This window comes from Falco cherrug, chromosome 2, assembly GCF_023634085.1.
Source record: "Falco cherrug isolate bFalChe1 chromosome 2, bFalChe1.pri, whole genome shotgun sequence".
Taxonomy (NCBI): domain Eukaryota; kingdom Metazoa; phylum Chordata; class Aves; order Falconiformes; family Falconidae; genus Falco; species Falco cherrug.
The window spans coordinates 22,501,606-22,518,073 of NC_073698.1; the positions used below are offsets into that span (position 1 = coordinate 22,501,606).

The 16,468-nt window shown below is 37.2% G+C and overlaps 1 protein-coding gene across 6 annotated transcripts in view; it reads left to right on the plus strand.

Moving 5' to 3' along the window:
• The window catches only part of CDK8 (cyclin dependent kinase 8), an 83,789-nt gene that overhangs the window by 43,391 nt on the left and 23,930 nt on the right, over positions 1 to 16,468 (plus strand). For 4 of the 6 annotated variants that reach the window (XM_055701971.1, XM_055701969.1, XM_055701968.1 and 1 more), the window contains one exon: positions 710 to 850. The exons of 1 other annotated variant lie outside the window; for it this stretch is intronic. In XM_055701971.1, coding sequence (XP_055557946.1) covers positions 710 to 850 — 141 coding nt within the window. Of the gene's footprint in view, positions 1 to 709; positions 851 to 16,468 lie in introns of those variants that run through there. One more of the 6 variants, XM_027815582.2, reaches the window with a different exon arrangement.

The window sequence follows — 16,468 nt, forward strand, 5'->3', positions numbered from 1 at the left end:
GTATACATTTACAGTTGTTAAAGGTTTTTTCTGTGTCTGCCTTGGCGATTGACTTTCAGATGGACCAATTTATAGCTTTGCTCTGTCAACAGCTTCAGTTTTGAGAGTACTGTACTTTAAGGGTTTAGTAAATAAAAAATAAATATTAAATGTTTAAAACTCCCAATACAGTTGGCAAGAATTTCTGTCAAGCATTAGGTGTTGAATATTGTAATGTCATTACTACTGTAAGAGAGAATATAAAAGAATAGCATAGGAGTTAGATAATGCACTTGTAATTCTTCGCTGTGTTAAACAAGTTATCAGTCTACCTTAACAAAAAGAAACCCCAAATAAAAATACTCCTAAAACCTCCAAGATCAGTGATCTGCATGGGAATTTGCTTTGACAGTTGTATTGGTTTTGTGTTCCTCATCCCCCTGTGGAAGAGTGAGCGAGCGGCTGTGTGGGCTTAGGTGCCTGCCAGGATTAAACCACAGCAACAGCTGATTTAATTCTTGGGAGTGTTCCTTTGGGCAGTCATCACTTTACCTTGTATAATATTAATTTTCTAGTACTTAAGGTATGCGTTTCTAGTTTTGAAAATGAATGATGAATGGTTGAAAAAAGCCTAAAGGCTGTGTAAGGAATTGCTGGCAATCTGTTCATGTAGTGCTGTAGATGAAAACATTGCGCTTTTTTTATTTTGATTTCTTTTTCCCCTTTACAGCATATAATCAAGTTTCACAGGGCTTCTAAAGCAAACAAGAAACCAGTTCAGTTACCTCGGGGAATGGTGAAGTCACTGTTATATCAGATCCTAGATGGTATTCACTACCTGCATGCTAACTGGGTGTTACACAGGGATTTGGTAAGTGGATCTGCAATGGGTTTTAGTACTGGGATGATGATTGAGGGCAAGAGTTGGTTTTTTATAAAAAATCAGGGGGAAACAAGCCTTTCTGCAAAGGGCATGTACTAATATATATTTTTGTACTGTAGTCAGACAGCCTTGATTAGAGTGAATTTTACAAATGGCTAGGATCTGATATGCTTACGACAGCGAAGTATATCAGATGGCTGTTTTCCCTTGATTTTCGAAATGAACAATTTTTAAGCGTTCATTTAAATAACAGGCATGTTGAGAGGTACAGGAAATGCCTCTAGTAGTATCACTGCAGGCAAGACAAGTAACTAAATACAGCATTTGTATAGGTGGGAGAGAGGATGGTTGGCTGTAAGAACTGCTGAAAAAATAAAAACTCCCTAAAATTATTAGTTTTACTTATGAAGGTAACTTTTGAAGGCCAGTATCTTCTCATAATATTTATAATCTATCTGAAGTACAGCCATGCCAACTTCTGAAGACTTCTGCAAATAAACTGATGTTTATCCGAACTTTAGTATAAACAAAATATTTTGAACCTGAGTTAGGGTTTCTCAACTAGTTACTTCTATTGAATGTTTTAAATAGGTGAATCTCACCAATTATTACTATTTGCCTTTGAAATATGCCCATAGTTGACTGGGCTGGTTCTATCTGTCATCTTAAAACTAGGTAGTTTTTTCTGACTAGTTGTTTGTAGCTCTTACTCTTAGAAATAAATTTCTTTTAAAATGCTATTAAAGTATGAAACTGTCTGTATATGATACTTGTAGTTATTGAAATTTCATTAGTGCATGAGAGTATTCGTTTGGTCTTTCATTCCCATGAGTCAGTATTACCAGTGCTATGCTAAGCTTGGTGCAGTAAGCCTGGCTTCCTTGTTACTCTTCCAGAGATGCTTTGTCTTTGAAATAGCTTTATTAGTGTTCTTGGAAATGTAGTCAATGACAAGTTATTTATCTTCTGTTTTCATGCTTAACAAATGCTTCTACAGAGTGCCAGTCTCTGTTTAAATTGATGGAAAAAGATTTATCTTTGATAAATAACACTGATTAAAATAATTGTATGGACATTGTTTCTAATTTGCTCCTGGTTTTAGAAGAAATGGAACGAAAGCCTCAGCACTGAGGGGGAAAAGTCGAGACTGGTGGCTTTCTCATGACTCATGAAATAGTGGAGCAAAACATTATGTAGAAATATGAAGTGCACGTTACTATTTAGACTCTGTTTTAAACCAAAATGGAACACTGTACTGCCTGCAATAGCACTCCTTCTATATATTGTAGAGGGTGTACAGAAAACAGATGACCTGTTACCAAGAATCTAAATTTTTCTGGTGTTTTACTTTATACAGTTTCAGAAAATGTATGAACTTAAGCATAATTGAGTTTAAAAAGAAAACCATGCATGTTGTTAACTGGATGGCTCAGGAGATTGGTAATTTATTACAGAGCCTTTCACATCTAGGTCTGTAGTTCAAATACAGTTTAAGCTGGCAACTGCGAAAAAGCTATTACCGTCTCATTTTCTGACCTGTGTGAAATGAGTTGGTGGTCTCAGTCCAGCATGAAGTTTTCTTCCAGCAGAAAAACCACCATCACAATTGGCTATCTTTTGATAATCTGAGGAAGAGACCCAAAGCTCGAGGCAGAGACTGAGAGGTCTTCACACTGGAACCTTGTGAAGCCGTGCTGGTGAGAATCCTGTAAAAGTTGTGCAGGGGCTGCCTGTGCTGTTGGAAGCCTTTGGATTTGTCATTTTTAAACAGCTCAATTTGAGCTTAATTTAGAAGGCATGTTTCATGCAGGAGAAAAGACAGAATTGTATCTGTCGGGTTATTTTCTTCCTTTTATCAGGGGCCTTGAGAATAGCCTGAGTAATAGAATGGATTCTGCCTAATGTTTTGTCTTGGCAAGACAGGGACATATTGTTGCAAAGTTAAGCTTGCAAGTTTAGGACTTCAATAGAATATATTTTCTGATCCAAAGTGAAATAGCTGATGTTAATGCCTCTTCTTAGATGTTGGTTTCTATTCCAGGATACCTGTAATATCAGCATTGTGGAATATCTGTGTTAAATCATGCATTTTGACTCCTGATTGGATGGCTGTACAGATTTATTATGTTTCTCCTGCTGTGCCTTTTAAAATGATAGGTGCTGCTGTAGTTTCTGAATGTTTTATGCTTCCCTAGATTTAGAAGTGTACAGATACACCCGCAGAGATGCTTAAGTAACATGCTTACTTTCATTTCATATACTAGCTATTACGAGTGACGGTGCTTGGGGGTGGTAGGAAGCTAAAGAATATAGTGCTTTGGCAGAAAAACCTGTTCTTTGCTACATCTCTCTCACAGAATAAGGATATTTTTTTTTTAAAGGGTAAGAAAGCTTATCTCTTGGAATAGTCTCCATCTAAGTACAATTTTTTGGTTTTGGGATTTTGTTTTGGGGTTGGTTTTTTTTTTTAAGACGTGTTAATGAAGTTAGCTTTTAGGTAGGTAATGTTAGAAATTTTTGAGATCTTGACTTCTGTAATCAGAAATAAAACATGGCATGAGTTACTCTTGCCTGCATCCACAAACCAAGCAGTTAAACTTAATGGCTATTAAAATCACATAAACTTGGACTGAAATTTGTCTTCATAGTGGTGGAATTGAGGAATTTTAAGTCATATAAGACTTGAAGCATACTCTGTATGAAACAGTAAAAACTGTAGGAAGACAATAATAGCCTATTGTGCTTTCTCTAACCCTTTTTTTTTTTTACGTTTGTCTTTACGCAGGAAATGCATACAAATTTTAGCAATAACATACCTATTTAAATATTTAATTCTTTGCTGGTGGTGTTCCTTCTCCCCCACTGGTTGCATGAAAGCAGATTCAACATTTCAATCAGAGCAAGGGAGATGTTGATTGTATTTGTTATCTTTGGATACTGCTGTGCTTGAGTAGTTAGCTTTTCCATAGTCTTCGAAACATAACTGTAAGATTTTTCAGCAAACAAATGTCAGTCCTCTTAAAATTTCTTATTTGATTTGCATATTCTTCAGCTTTTTCTAATTTCATGACAGAGAGCAATTGAAAGCAGATTGTTTATTCATGCTCTGACTGTAGCAGGAAGGAAATAAGAACACTTCACGTAATTACCAGAAAGTGCATCAATTATAGTTTTAATAATGTTTTGAATTTATTTATCAAGCATGCTTGAAACATACTGCATTTCGCTGACTTCTTTTCCTAGTATTTATTCCTCTTTGTGATATCCAGCTATTGGACTTCTTCCTTTACTCAAAATTATTATTCTGCACTAAAAATAAGCATAAGCATGAGACTGGCCATAGATCTGTTTTTAACAATTTGCAACCTCAACTGCAAGAGAACAGAGAGGATGAACTTTGCAGCAGCCTGCTTGGAAGATTTTTTCAAGTAATGGGCTCAAAATAGAGGTCCCTTGTATGGTATAGCTTCTGTATGTTTGTTAGCATTTAAAAGTGCATCTTTAACCCAAAAATCAACCCCAAACAAAAAACCCCAGAGGAAATGTTACAGCTCTTACTTGTAATACTGCAGCTGAGACACTATGATGAAACAATTTTTTGTTCCCAGATTTTCGGACTCAATTCAAGGGGCTATTTCTTTGCATGGTGTGAGCACATGAATTGCCACTTGGCAAGCCAGGTATGGAAGTGGTTAATGCAGTGCTGGGCTCCTGCTTCCCATTTCCCCCCTTGCTATCTCTTGCCAGTCAGTTACATCCATGTCCTGGTTAGGCTGGGACTCTTGTCGCAGTGGATATGACCATTTGCTAACTAGTGTTAGCACAGGATAGTGCAGCCTATTTAATGATTTCCTAGCGTGCAGCTCAGCTAAACTGCTGCTGTGGGATGAGCATTGTTTTTTAATAAGCTTTCAGCCAGACAAGCTTTAATACAGTTGGAACGTAGCTTCCTGGGGACCTGGACTCTTCCCAAGGATACCTGCTGCCAGGTTTGGGATTAGCGGGAGCATTAAAGATGTTCTTTTAACAATAAATAAGGAGAAGCTACTGCCAGGGTGTTTTTTTTTTGTAGAGAACATCTTAGTCACTTTCCAGGCTCTGGCTGTGAATCACTTAAGTATGTGCTTCAGGCAAAGTTAAATAATGGAACTTTTTCCCTGCCAGTTTACCATTTTCCACATCAGAACTCTTGAATCTAAGGGTATCTTCCTCATCAATATTCAAGGATTATTTCAGAAATGTAGGAATGCCCTTTGGTCCTTCCTTCTCTAGTGCTTACAAAACTGGTCATTTGAAGGAATGAACCTAAATGCTTAAAAACAAATAGTAGGAAAAGCTGTGCATGTTACTAGAAAATTTAACAGCTTTTAAAAGCAGGATGGTCTTCTACCCTGTTTAAGTATGTAGACAGATAATAGGCATTATTTCTCAAAAGGTTTTGTAATGACTTGCTGGTGATTTGCTTTCAAAGGAGAAAAAAAACCCCAACCCAATCACTGGGTTTTTTGTCAGATACTGCATTTCCCAAGGTTTTTGTTTCCAAGGTGGTTTTCATTATGTGTGTGCTTTCATAACAATGTGTCTGGCAGAGCCTTGTTTTCTTGCATAGGCTGTAACACCAGAATTTCCTGGGAGTTATTTACCACAATTCTAAATATTCTATAGTTAAAACAACATGATCTAATGTTTCTTAATGCTCCTATTTACAGGGAACATGACTACTCCCTTGCCTGCTTGCCCGCCTGTCTGAGCATTTTCTTGGTCTTAAGACTTTCAAACCAGTAACTGAACAAACTGTGGAAATGATCAGAAGAGACTGCAAAACTTAAGTATTCGAAGCTTAAAAATACCCCAAAACACAAAAACAACCAAAAAAGTGCCACAAAACCAAAACACCCAAACCCCTAACAAATGTACCTTAAAAAACCCCAAAAAACAAAACAACCAAACAAAACAACTGCTGTGCAAGTAAGAACCCATTTGGTTTGCTTTCTTCTTGGACATTGTTGTTGGCAATAGCCTGTTAGGTCAAGCTTTCAGTTGAGTAATGTCTGTCAACTTTGTACAAATGCAAATTTGAAGCTAGAACTACAGAGTATATTGCTGCAGTAATTGCTGCCAGCATTCTGATCAGAGAAGCAGAAGTCATACTGCTTAGAGATCTTGAAATTCACCATAGAGAAGCTTATAGAGAAATAAAAAATCACGTGCTTCATATAAGCAAACCATTGAGAGGCCACTGTCTTTGAAAGGTCGTGGCAATCAGGAGAGGTTCCTGAGGGGGGAAAAAGCAAATGTCACTCCAGTCTCTAAGAAGGGCAAGAAGGAGGATCTGGAAAATTTATGTGCCAGGCAGTCACGCCTTGATCATGGGAAAGGTGATAGATCAAATCTTCCTGGAAGCAGTTTCCAGGCATTTGAAGGACATGAAGGTGATTTGGAGTAGTCGGCACACATTGATAAAAGGGAAATGAGCTTAGCCAACCTGGAAGCCTTCTATGACTCCTACCTCAGTGGGTGGGAGAAGGTCAGTGGGTGTTGCTTGCTGTAGTGAGGCTTTCAACACTACATCTCAATAACATTCTTGTAGACTAACTAATGTAGTACAGACTAGGTAAGTGCACAGTGAAGTTAGGTGGATTGAAAATGGGCTGAGTTGGAGAGCTCAAAGGATTGTGCCACAAAGTTGAGCCGGACACCAGTCACTGGTGGAGTGTCCCAAGGGCTGGTACTGGTTTCAGTGCTGTTTAACATCACCATTAATAACCTGGACAATGGGACAGAGCATACCCTCAACACGTTGGCAAATGATTTCCAGAGGTGCCTTCCAACCTCGGCCATTCTGTGAATGTGTTGTATCTTCACCATTTGATCTGTCTTGAAAAATTCAGTTCCTGCTTTTTCAAAATCTAAAATCCAGTTAATGACAAATACATAGAAGAGAAGCTGGGGTGGAGGAAGTGGGAGCAGGTGTTGAGTAAGAAGAATATGGAAGATGAAATAGTTTATATGGACTAGTGAAATACAAAACCTTTGGGCCAAAGGGGGGTTGCAATGTCTTCACTGCAGCATGATGAGAGGGAGTACATGGCACCATTTTCTTTTCCAATGGAAAAACATCGTGTATCCCCCAGAGTTGGTTTTTTTTTTTTTTTTAAGAAGCTGTATGGTCATGAAATGAGAGAGATTTCTACTGCATCATCAAACTAACCAGCTTTGGTTATGAAATGCTTCTGTAGCCACAGTATCCCTAGAAAGAGATACCCTGAGTCTTGAGAGATTAATCCTACAGAATTGACAGAGTTTTTAAAGTGTTATGGAACTTAGTATTTTTAGATCTCTTTTGGATTAGCCCTGTATCTTTTATTCTTAGCTAGAATACTCTTCCTATTGTGCTAAAGCTCTGAAATCAAATGGAAAATATAAAATATTTAGGGTACTACTTCAGTTTTAATTGGGTCTTCATTTCAAGACTTCCTGGTGATTTTGTAAGTTGGCCATCCTTAAAGATAGTGAATCTGTTTTCCTCATTCGTAGGCCACCTCCATTCAAGCAGTTCCTGAATATGAATATAACATTTTGTAGCTTTTTAACATGGTGTTCTTTAACCTGAGATCTTATAAAGAAGTGCAAGGTCATTTAACAAGTTTTAAGTAAGGAATATGAAAGGATAGAGTAAACCCCCAAGATTTATGATATGTGAGATCAACAGTTACACATGAAAATAATTTTTATCCAAGCAACCAGTGTTTAGCAAAAATGGGAAACTGATCCCAGAAGTTCTTGATAATCTTTTACTACACAATACTGCTATTCCTATTTATTGTGAAGCCCTGAATAGGGGAATGTTTTAGTAGATATTTTTCTGTTTGCAAGTAAAAAGCTGTTTATAAACTTCATGCTAATGAAAACAGAGGTGCAAGGAAAGGTCAGAAATCTCAGGATTTCAAAAACATTTTCCAAATCTACCTTTCTTACACTACTACTTTTATTCAAAGCCTCATTTACTTGATAATCAAATCCAACTTTTATCTGAGTAATTATAAAGACAAGTAATACTTTTTAGCTTTACATTATCTTCTGCAGGTGTTTTCAAAATGCCTGACTATATTGGTTTGTCTCATTTACTGACTTTTGTTTGTTGGAACCTAAATTTACTTATTAATAACTGTTTTGCTCCTTAGCTCAGCATTTATTTTCCATAAATAATTCTCAAAATAATTAATCCTCTGCAGTGATAAAAGCAAAGTTCCACAATCTTGTCATTAACAACTGGCGAGCACCTAGAGGAAATGCAGGTAAAGTTTCTGAATTTGGACTTCTGTAGTCACTGAAAACTTCAACATCAAAGTAGTACAAGGTGCAAAAAAGAAACAGAAAAAACAAGGGTGCTTTTTTAACCACCTGATGTTTTAGGGACAGATGAATACAATATAGATGAGTATTTGGAGATGTGAAGTTACATTACACTATTACTGATAACTGAAAAATATATAACTACATTATCTGTTGCAGAGCTGTCAGACACAAGTAATGGAAGCAGGGTATTTTTTCCTTATTTTTTCCTGACATTTCTGTTATTGTAAATCAAATCATTTTTACCCTGTGATCTCGTATCAGTTAGCAGTTAGGCAAGAACTGCTGCAAAAGGGGAACTGCAAATTTGAGGCTGAAAGTAATGTGTAGGGTTTTTTCAAATAGCTATAAATGCAGTTGTGAAGAGTGCTGCTTTTGTTTTTTCTCTCCTCCTTCTCCCTAGAACCCTGCAGGGCTAGATAGAATGTTTCATGACTGATTTTTATAACCATTTACATCTTTACAGGGTATCAAATCAAGGCAGGCCTTTTCAGCGTCTTTCATGAAGAATTACTGTTATTGTGGTAGCTTTTGAGAAGTTTGTCCCTGTCTGGTGGAACCCACATTTAGTAACAGCACCAGAAACAGGTGTTGCATACTGACTTCCGAACTGGAAACAAGGTGGTGCTTTAGAGTTCTAGACGGGAGAAACAGTAGCATTGCTACTGCAGTGTCTACCAGAAATAGTTGAAAAAAAAGGAAATGGTGTTGCGTGTTGCACAATAAAAAACTTTTATGCTGGTTTGCTGATACTGTGTGGTTGTAGCCTGGCAGCTTAAGGTGACAAAACTTAGCCGGGCATGTTGCTTTTTTGCTAGTTCTTCCAAGTAACCTTTGTGTCTCTTAGCAAATTTCAGATACATCTGGTAGAAAGATATGGCATCCAAACAGTCAAACTCTTTCATATTTCATGAAAAGCACATGCTGAATAGAGGAGGAGATATGTTCCGGGAGAAATGCATTGGGAGTTGTAGCTGGGCTATTTCAATGTGGCTTGGCTGCACTCTGAAGGTAGTGGTTCACTGGTCATTCACAGTGCCTGCCTCTCTCCGCTGCTCCTTTGTGCTTGGTCATCAAAACAGATGGCAGGTGGCAAAGTAGCTTGAAGATTCTGAATGTGGGGAAAAAAGGCATAGGAGGGAGCTGGAATATGTGCAGTGAGAAATGAAGGAAGAAGATCTAGGACTTAGAAGCTGAGGACATGGGCTTCAAAAGCTGCAGCTGTCAGAGAACACCTTGTTTTGTTAAGATGCTCCAGACTGAAAGATTTCATGAAGAAAAAGAGAACGAGTGAATTAATACATGAAGCATGTGAAATCTTTTTTTAAAAAAGAGAAGGTGTTGGGGTTTTTTTCAGTGAAAGCTTTTTATAAAAGATTTGTGTCGTTTTCTATTGGAATTTTTGAAACCTAGTAAGTGTCCTTTACCCCTTCCCCAAGAGAACAAGGTCTGATGAGGCTGTAATACCTTGATGCCTATAAGATTAGATCTGAAACTTACTAACAACTCCTGTTAACTATGAAGAATGCTCAAAAAGGTATTGCCCATTTAAAATTGCATATGACGTACCTCTTCTACAGGACCTCTGAATGAAGATGGAAGAATCCTATAGCAGACTGACTTAATTGGGGACAGAATATGTAGCAAAGCAGAAAGTCAAATAATTAAACTTTTTAGCAGGAAAATTACATAGGTCATATAAAAACCGTTTGGAAAAATGCATGGGTGTTGCCCAAGTGGCGTCATGTTTAACCAGAAAACGTTAAGGATGTCTGTGATGAATGTTTTAATAAGAATGTGTAGAATGAAGAATAGGGTTTTTTTAAAATACAGGAAAGTAGTTTTGGAGGAGTATTTTTGATCCTCATACTGCTTACAAAAGCAGTATCACTTATGTTTCACGTCAGTGTTTATGGTGCTTTGTTATTTCTGACTGTGAGGAAAATTGGACTATTAGGAGATTTTTAAAAGGTTTATTCAAGTATATTACTTGTGAAGTTGTAGGAGCTCCTTGTAAAAGCTAACTCCATTGTTTAACTGTCTAAAAGGCTTGATGTTTCTCCTAATGGTTCTTTATTAAGCAACTTTCACAAGACAATATTTAGAAATGTGGTGTTCTGAAAACCTTCAAGTCAGCTACCCAACATTGTCTGACAGCTGAGGTATCCCATCACTTCCTATGTGCTGAACTTGACATTTTTAGTCCGTCATAAATTCATTTAGTAGTTGCTGCTGCAGCAGTCTCACAGTCCATTTATTCTGCCCTCACAAAGACTTCAGAAAAGAAAGTTGCTTGCAAAAAGAACGTGCACTAAAACCTGTGTGAACTTCATTCTGTCACGTAGTACAAAAAATGCAAGAGGAGGGCAAGAGGAGCAGCAGCAGAATGTAGCTGTGGTTGTACAAAAGGATGGTCAGATGACCACTTTGTAATAGTGGTTACAAACAAATCTCTTGGTAACAAAAATGAAGATTTTAAAGTTTTATGTGTTTCACAATTATTTTTTCAATATTGAAACAGTAGAAAATATTCTGCTACTCGTTTCAGTAACTAAGGATTTTTGAATACTGCAAAGGAGATGCCTTCCTAGCAAGTGTAGTTACCCTGTCATTCTGTCTTGAATGTCTGCACTTTTCAGAAAGCAGGGTGCCCACATGCAGAACCAGCATTCTTTATGTAAAGAGGGCTCATTCCTTAAGATGCTGTTTTGTCAAATTTGGTTTTGGTAAAATACTTTTGCTATTACTTTTTTCAAGCTTAGAAATATTTTGGCGTTTTTAAACTCCAGGGCATTTAAGTAGTTTAATAACTGAAGTAGAATCATAGAATGAGAATTATATGCGTGTAATGTAAGTACCATATTGAGGAATATCATTCATATATGGATACCTGATACAGATAATTTTTGTATCTCTGTGTGTATATGTAATAAGAGGATTTTTAGGTAGTTTGAATCTGGTTTTGCCTTTTTAGTAACAAAAGTCCTGCCCTAATTAGATGACATTTTTGGCTTGCAAATACATTAACTGATGGGCAGCAGGCTGTACTAGATTTCTTTGTTTTCTGTAGCTTTAAACGTGTTCTTCTGATACTAGTCTGATTTTTAATGTGCTGGCTTTCCAAGATGGCCAGATATGTGATTATGCTGGAAAGAGGATGATGTAAGTAATCCTTCACTGCTTGAAGGCCAGCTCAGTGCATTGTAGTGATAGGTAAACTGGCTGAGAGAACTTTCCTGTCTAGATATGTAAGAGGTAAGACTTCTACAGAGGAAAGGCATTCTAGAAGTTTCTGATCTAATTCCTATCATAAAGCTAATGAGCTGTACTAGCCAGACAGGAAAAAGTATCAATGTAACTTTTGGTTTTGATGTGACAGAGGCAGGGAGGACTAGAAGCATTTCGATCACGAGTGTTCCTTTGAAGTAAGCTTAGTCAATAAAACCCCTGCAGTAGGATTTAGTAAAAACCCTTGAGTATGATTTTAGAAACACTTAGATGCAGTTTGCAGTGTAGTTCTGTTGCGCTTTTAGTACTAAGTACCTTGTTGAGGTGGTGGCAAAGTTGTAACTGTAAAATACTGTGGCAGATAGGAATATAAATTGTTCAAAATACAGGAAATGGCCACAGTAATTGTTTTGTCTGCATCCTGCTGTAGAAAAAAAAATTGCATTGATCTATATGAATGATCTACATACATCTTACCACAGAGGAAAGTTTGAAAAGATGGTAAGAAGACAGTCCCTTGATTGACTCAAAGCAGACTCCAAGTAGCCTGTGAAAAATTTGCCTTATAAATAGGGCACACTTACCCATAGAAAAGCTTGCTCTGTATAAACTCCTTGCTCTGAACATGAGTGACACAAACATAACCTTTGGGGCATTGTTAGAAATGTTGTGTTTGTTTTGTGCACAAAGGTTCTTTAACAAGTAAGGTCAAACAAAGCCCAGGCAGCCACTGGGAAATGATCGTAATAAATTGTGCAGAATTTTCAACTTTTTTATTTTTGCTTCATCTAGAACAGGAGGACTTAGGTTTCAGTCAATACAAGTAGGGTGATATGAGAGTGAGGAGAGTACTGTTTAAATGAAAAACAACAATAAAACAGGTCTGTTAAGGAAAATGGCATGGGCTACCACAACTGCATGCAAACCAGTGAGTAAATGAAGCAGTTCTCTTCCTTCATGTGAAAGTATTAGAAGGTATAAGACTACAGTACTGCTGAATGCTTTTTTAACTGGTGGAAGCTGCTCCAAGAAAATGTGTGAGCAAGAATGGTTCTTGGTGTTCTTATTACCCATGCAAAATTTTCACTTGTGAGGCAGAATCTAAATCGTAAAAGGAGATGGAATTACATCTGCAATAATGTAGTACCTAAAACCCATTATCAGTGCACACCCTTCTCTTGTGTTTGATCCTGCTCTGATGTGTCCACAGCATTAGGTCATCCTGATCTATGGACAGAGTAATCGCCTGCGTCACAAAACTCATAGGAAATGTGTATTTATTAAGTTTGTTATTACACTTTTGAATAACGTGTTAACAATACTTGATATGTTAGATTTTCCTGCAACAATCATATTTTTGCCTGTGGATATCCCTTTTCTTCCTTGGAGACGATACTGAACGTCACACCCTGTAGCTTGTCCTGATGGACATTTTTAGGGAGTGGGAGAGTTGGCTGAAGAGTGCAATTAGGTTTTTATTCTTTCAACTTCACTTCAGTTCCAATGAAAGTGATAGAAAAGCCTGCATATTAGGCTATGTGTGAGCTTTAATACGTTACATTGCCCCAAGTTGGCAGTAATTGAGTGACAGCAAAGGAAGAAAATTCTTGGAGTGTGTTCAGAGCATAAAAATGTAATAGTGAGGCCAGCAGCTTTCATCAGGCTGGAACAGAAATAAAGTACAGTGATGGTAACTAGCAGAAGGCCTCCCTGGCATAGACATGGCATCCCTCTATCTGCTATCCTATCCAAATCCTTTCCATACTTTTGAAATCTTGGAGCATGTGTGCTTTGATAATGTAGGGGTTTGGTTTTGTTTGGCTGTTACTGTTAATTTTAATGGTTCCTGGTTTTAATGAGAATTTTATTTAGGTGCTTGATTTATATTTTTTTTTAACAGCTCTGAGATGTTCTTTATAAGAAGATAATTAACAGGAAGTATTAAAATAAATTTTCTGTATTTTCCAGTGCTTTTCATAATTGATGTGTTTTTTTAATTAAAAAGATGACTTTAATGTTTAGATTTAATAATATTGAGTTCTGCGCAGCCATTGTTTTCACCATTATTTGTAGAGGTCTTTTGATGATGATTTATTTTAAAGCCCCAAATCAGTTAATAAATGCAACTGAAATTATCTTAATTGTGGATGTACATCTTTGAAGTTATTTCCTTGATTTCAGAAAAGTGTTGATAATATCATTTGAATATGGTTGCATTGACACTTTAATTGTGCTAGAGTACTGTTTAGCATTAATGTAGTCAGTTTTGTTCAAAACAGAAAGAAAATTGATTTTTTTTTTCCTTTAACCATAAAATGTTCAAAAAAGTCAATTTCAGTCCCTAAGAATGCATTAGGGGAGCACCCCACCTCGATAATCAGGGAATGTTTTGGTGTATGTTATGAGTACTTGAAGATCAACAAAGTTATTAAGGTAATGTACCTTAAGAAGCATAAGTGGTTTGTGGGGAGACCCTAAGATGGGGTGTGAATTTTGCAAGGCTATCTGAAGGCTAGTAGGATTTTGCTGCAGTTTTTTCTTGTCAGGGGACCTAACTGGGAAGTGATAAACCACATAAATATGTTAAGATTTTTACTGCTGTGTCACAAAAATGCTGTTCCAAGCAGGCTACAACTTGGTAAGCCCTTGTAGTTATCTTTCAATTTTGATTTATTTTTTTTACTTGCCACTGAATTGCAAACTTCACAGCAAGACATTTTTAACTTGTTAGTGTTTCATGCTTCTCAGGCACTTGCTTACATACAACCGAAGTTGAAATATTTTTTTGTCATCATGGGGTTATGCATTTGAATCTGTTCCTGTGTTTAATAATACTTTGAAGTCTAACATACTCAAAAGTAATTTTAAATCTTAATAGAATCATTGTTGAGGCCATGATTGCAAAAGCAAACTACTTTAGGGATAAAAGCGCTTTGCTTGTTACTGTTCTTTTAAAGTTAAACTGCTTTTTTTTTTAAAATGAAAACCAGTGTTCTGCTCTTTAATTATCTTGACTCATCACAGGTAGAAAGGGGTGGGATGGCCAGTTCTGAAAACTGGTGGCACAGCTGTTGATGATACACAAATTAGTGGTTAACAATTTGTGGGACTTCCCCCATTGCTGTGAACCCTCTACTGAGTAATGCTTTAGTAGCCACACTATTAAGTACAGGATTATCCAAATGGAAGTTGGTTAAATGATACTAAAAACTTACTAGAAGGTGCATTAAAATGGAGGTATAAAGAGGATGAGTGTTCATAAATATACATGGGACTACTACAAACAGTTAATAAGTTGGGGGTGGAGCGGGGTAGCATCTACGTTATAATACTATAGCTAACTTAAAGGAATTTTGGTTACTTATTGATAGGTATGTTTAAAATCAACCTTTGAAAACTAAAAAGTTCAGAAACAGCCTAGTAGCAAAAAATCAAGTAGAATAATAGTTCCCACAGACCTGGTTTGATGCTAAAAGTAGTAAGTATCAAAGATCCCAGTGGCTGGGCTCTCCAAAAATGCCAGGTTTTTTTCCTCACTGCTTTGATGAGTAAAATTTAGTGAAAGGAGGACACAACAGCAGACTACTATTCCTGGAGCATGAGAAAATGTCCTGTGATTTCCAGACATCTAGTATGCAGACATAAAATAAGTAATCATCTCCTGCTCCTATGAATAACTTGCTGTGAGCAGCAGGAATGCTGTCTCTTTTTGATATGCTCACATCTTGTCAAGACATAGATTGGTATAATTTTCGTGTTCTTTTCTGTTTTGAAGACAAAACCAAGTAAGTTCTGAAGCTTGAGTTGCTACTCTGAATGAACACAGATGTTTTCAGTGTATGTTAAGAAGCGGTATGACTGCAGTGTTTGTTCAAATGGAACAATGATTTTAAAAAATCAAGTAACAGTCCTGCAGAAAAGACACGAAGAAAATGCATGACTCGTAACCTTAACATGAATCAATAGCAATACACAGTGAGGCAAAACACGATGCCATACTGGCATTGTATAAAGTGGAAGATGCTGTGCAAGGCATGTAAAAACCCCTCTGCCGCATTTAGCATTAGTGAAGCCTCGGCAGGAGCAGTGTGTAATTTGGAGCACTTGAGTTCAAACAAATAGGTGGTCCAAGGCAGAACAGCTAGAGGGGAGCAAGAAGAATGATCATACGTCCAGGAGAAATAACCAGCTAGGAAGCACTGAGCAGAGGAGGCATCACATCTAGGTGGTAGGACTGAAGAGGTGTGTGTGTGTTCAGAAGCATTAAGGAGCAGTTTTCTGCTCTTTCTGCTGATGTCAAGAGAAGAGGTAATGGGAGTAAACTCATCTGATGTGTTAGAGGGAAATGAAAACACTCCAACAGAGGAAAGGCAAAGAGTAGATTGTTTGGGAATTATGCAGAGACTTTAGAATCATCATCGTCAGAGACTTCAGGATCATCAGGGTGAACAGAGCGGTATCATGACAAGTCAGGCAGATGGATGAAGGTGGCTGCCTGAAGTTCCATAGATTTATGAACCTGTTGGTGTAACCTCTGGGTTTTTAGCACTTTATTTGAAATTAGCCTGCATCTTAGGACTTCTGTTTGCAAATAATGATTAAATTAGAAGTATCCTAAAATATTTCAGTGAGGATCTTTGCTCTCTCTTCAGTAGTAACAGTGATTTACATGCATGACAATAGGACTTACCTAGGAATCACACAAGGGCTCCTACAAAGCCAAATCTAGGACAAGATAAGATTTAGTGCTGTGCCATGGTCACAAGGCTCTTCCTCCATGTGAATGAATTATTTCGCTGCTGCTGAGGTGTGGTGGTGGTGAGGGTGATTTTTCTTGAATTTCATTCTCTGGGGTTGTCAGAAAGTCGTTTTATTGGTGTCTGAAGTGCTCAGCTGTACATCACTGCATGGCTCTTCACGTTCAGTTTAGGATCATAACAGCTTTCTCATTTGTATTTTCTTCTGGCATGAGCAAATTTATTTTCCTTGACAACAAAAGTCAATATGCCTCTATTAAAACAA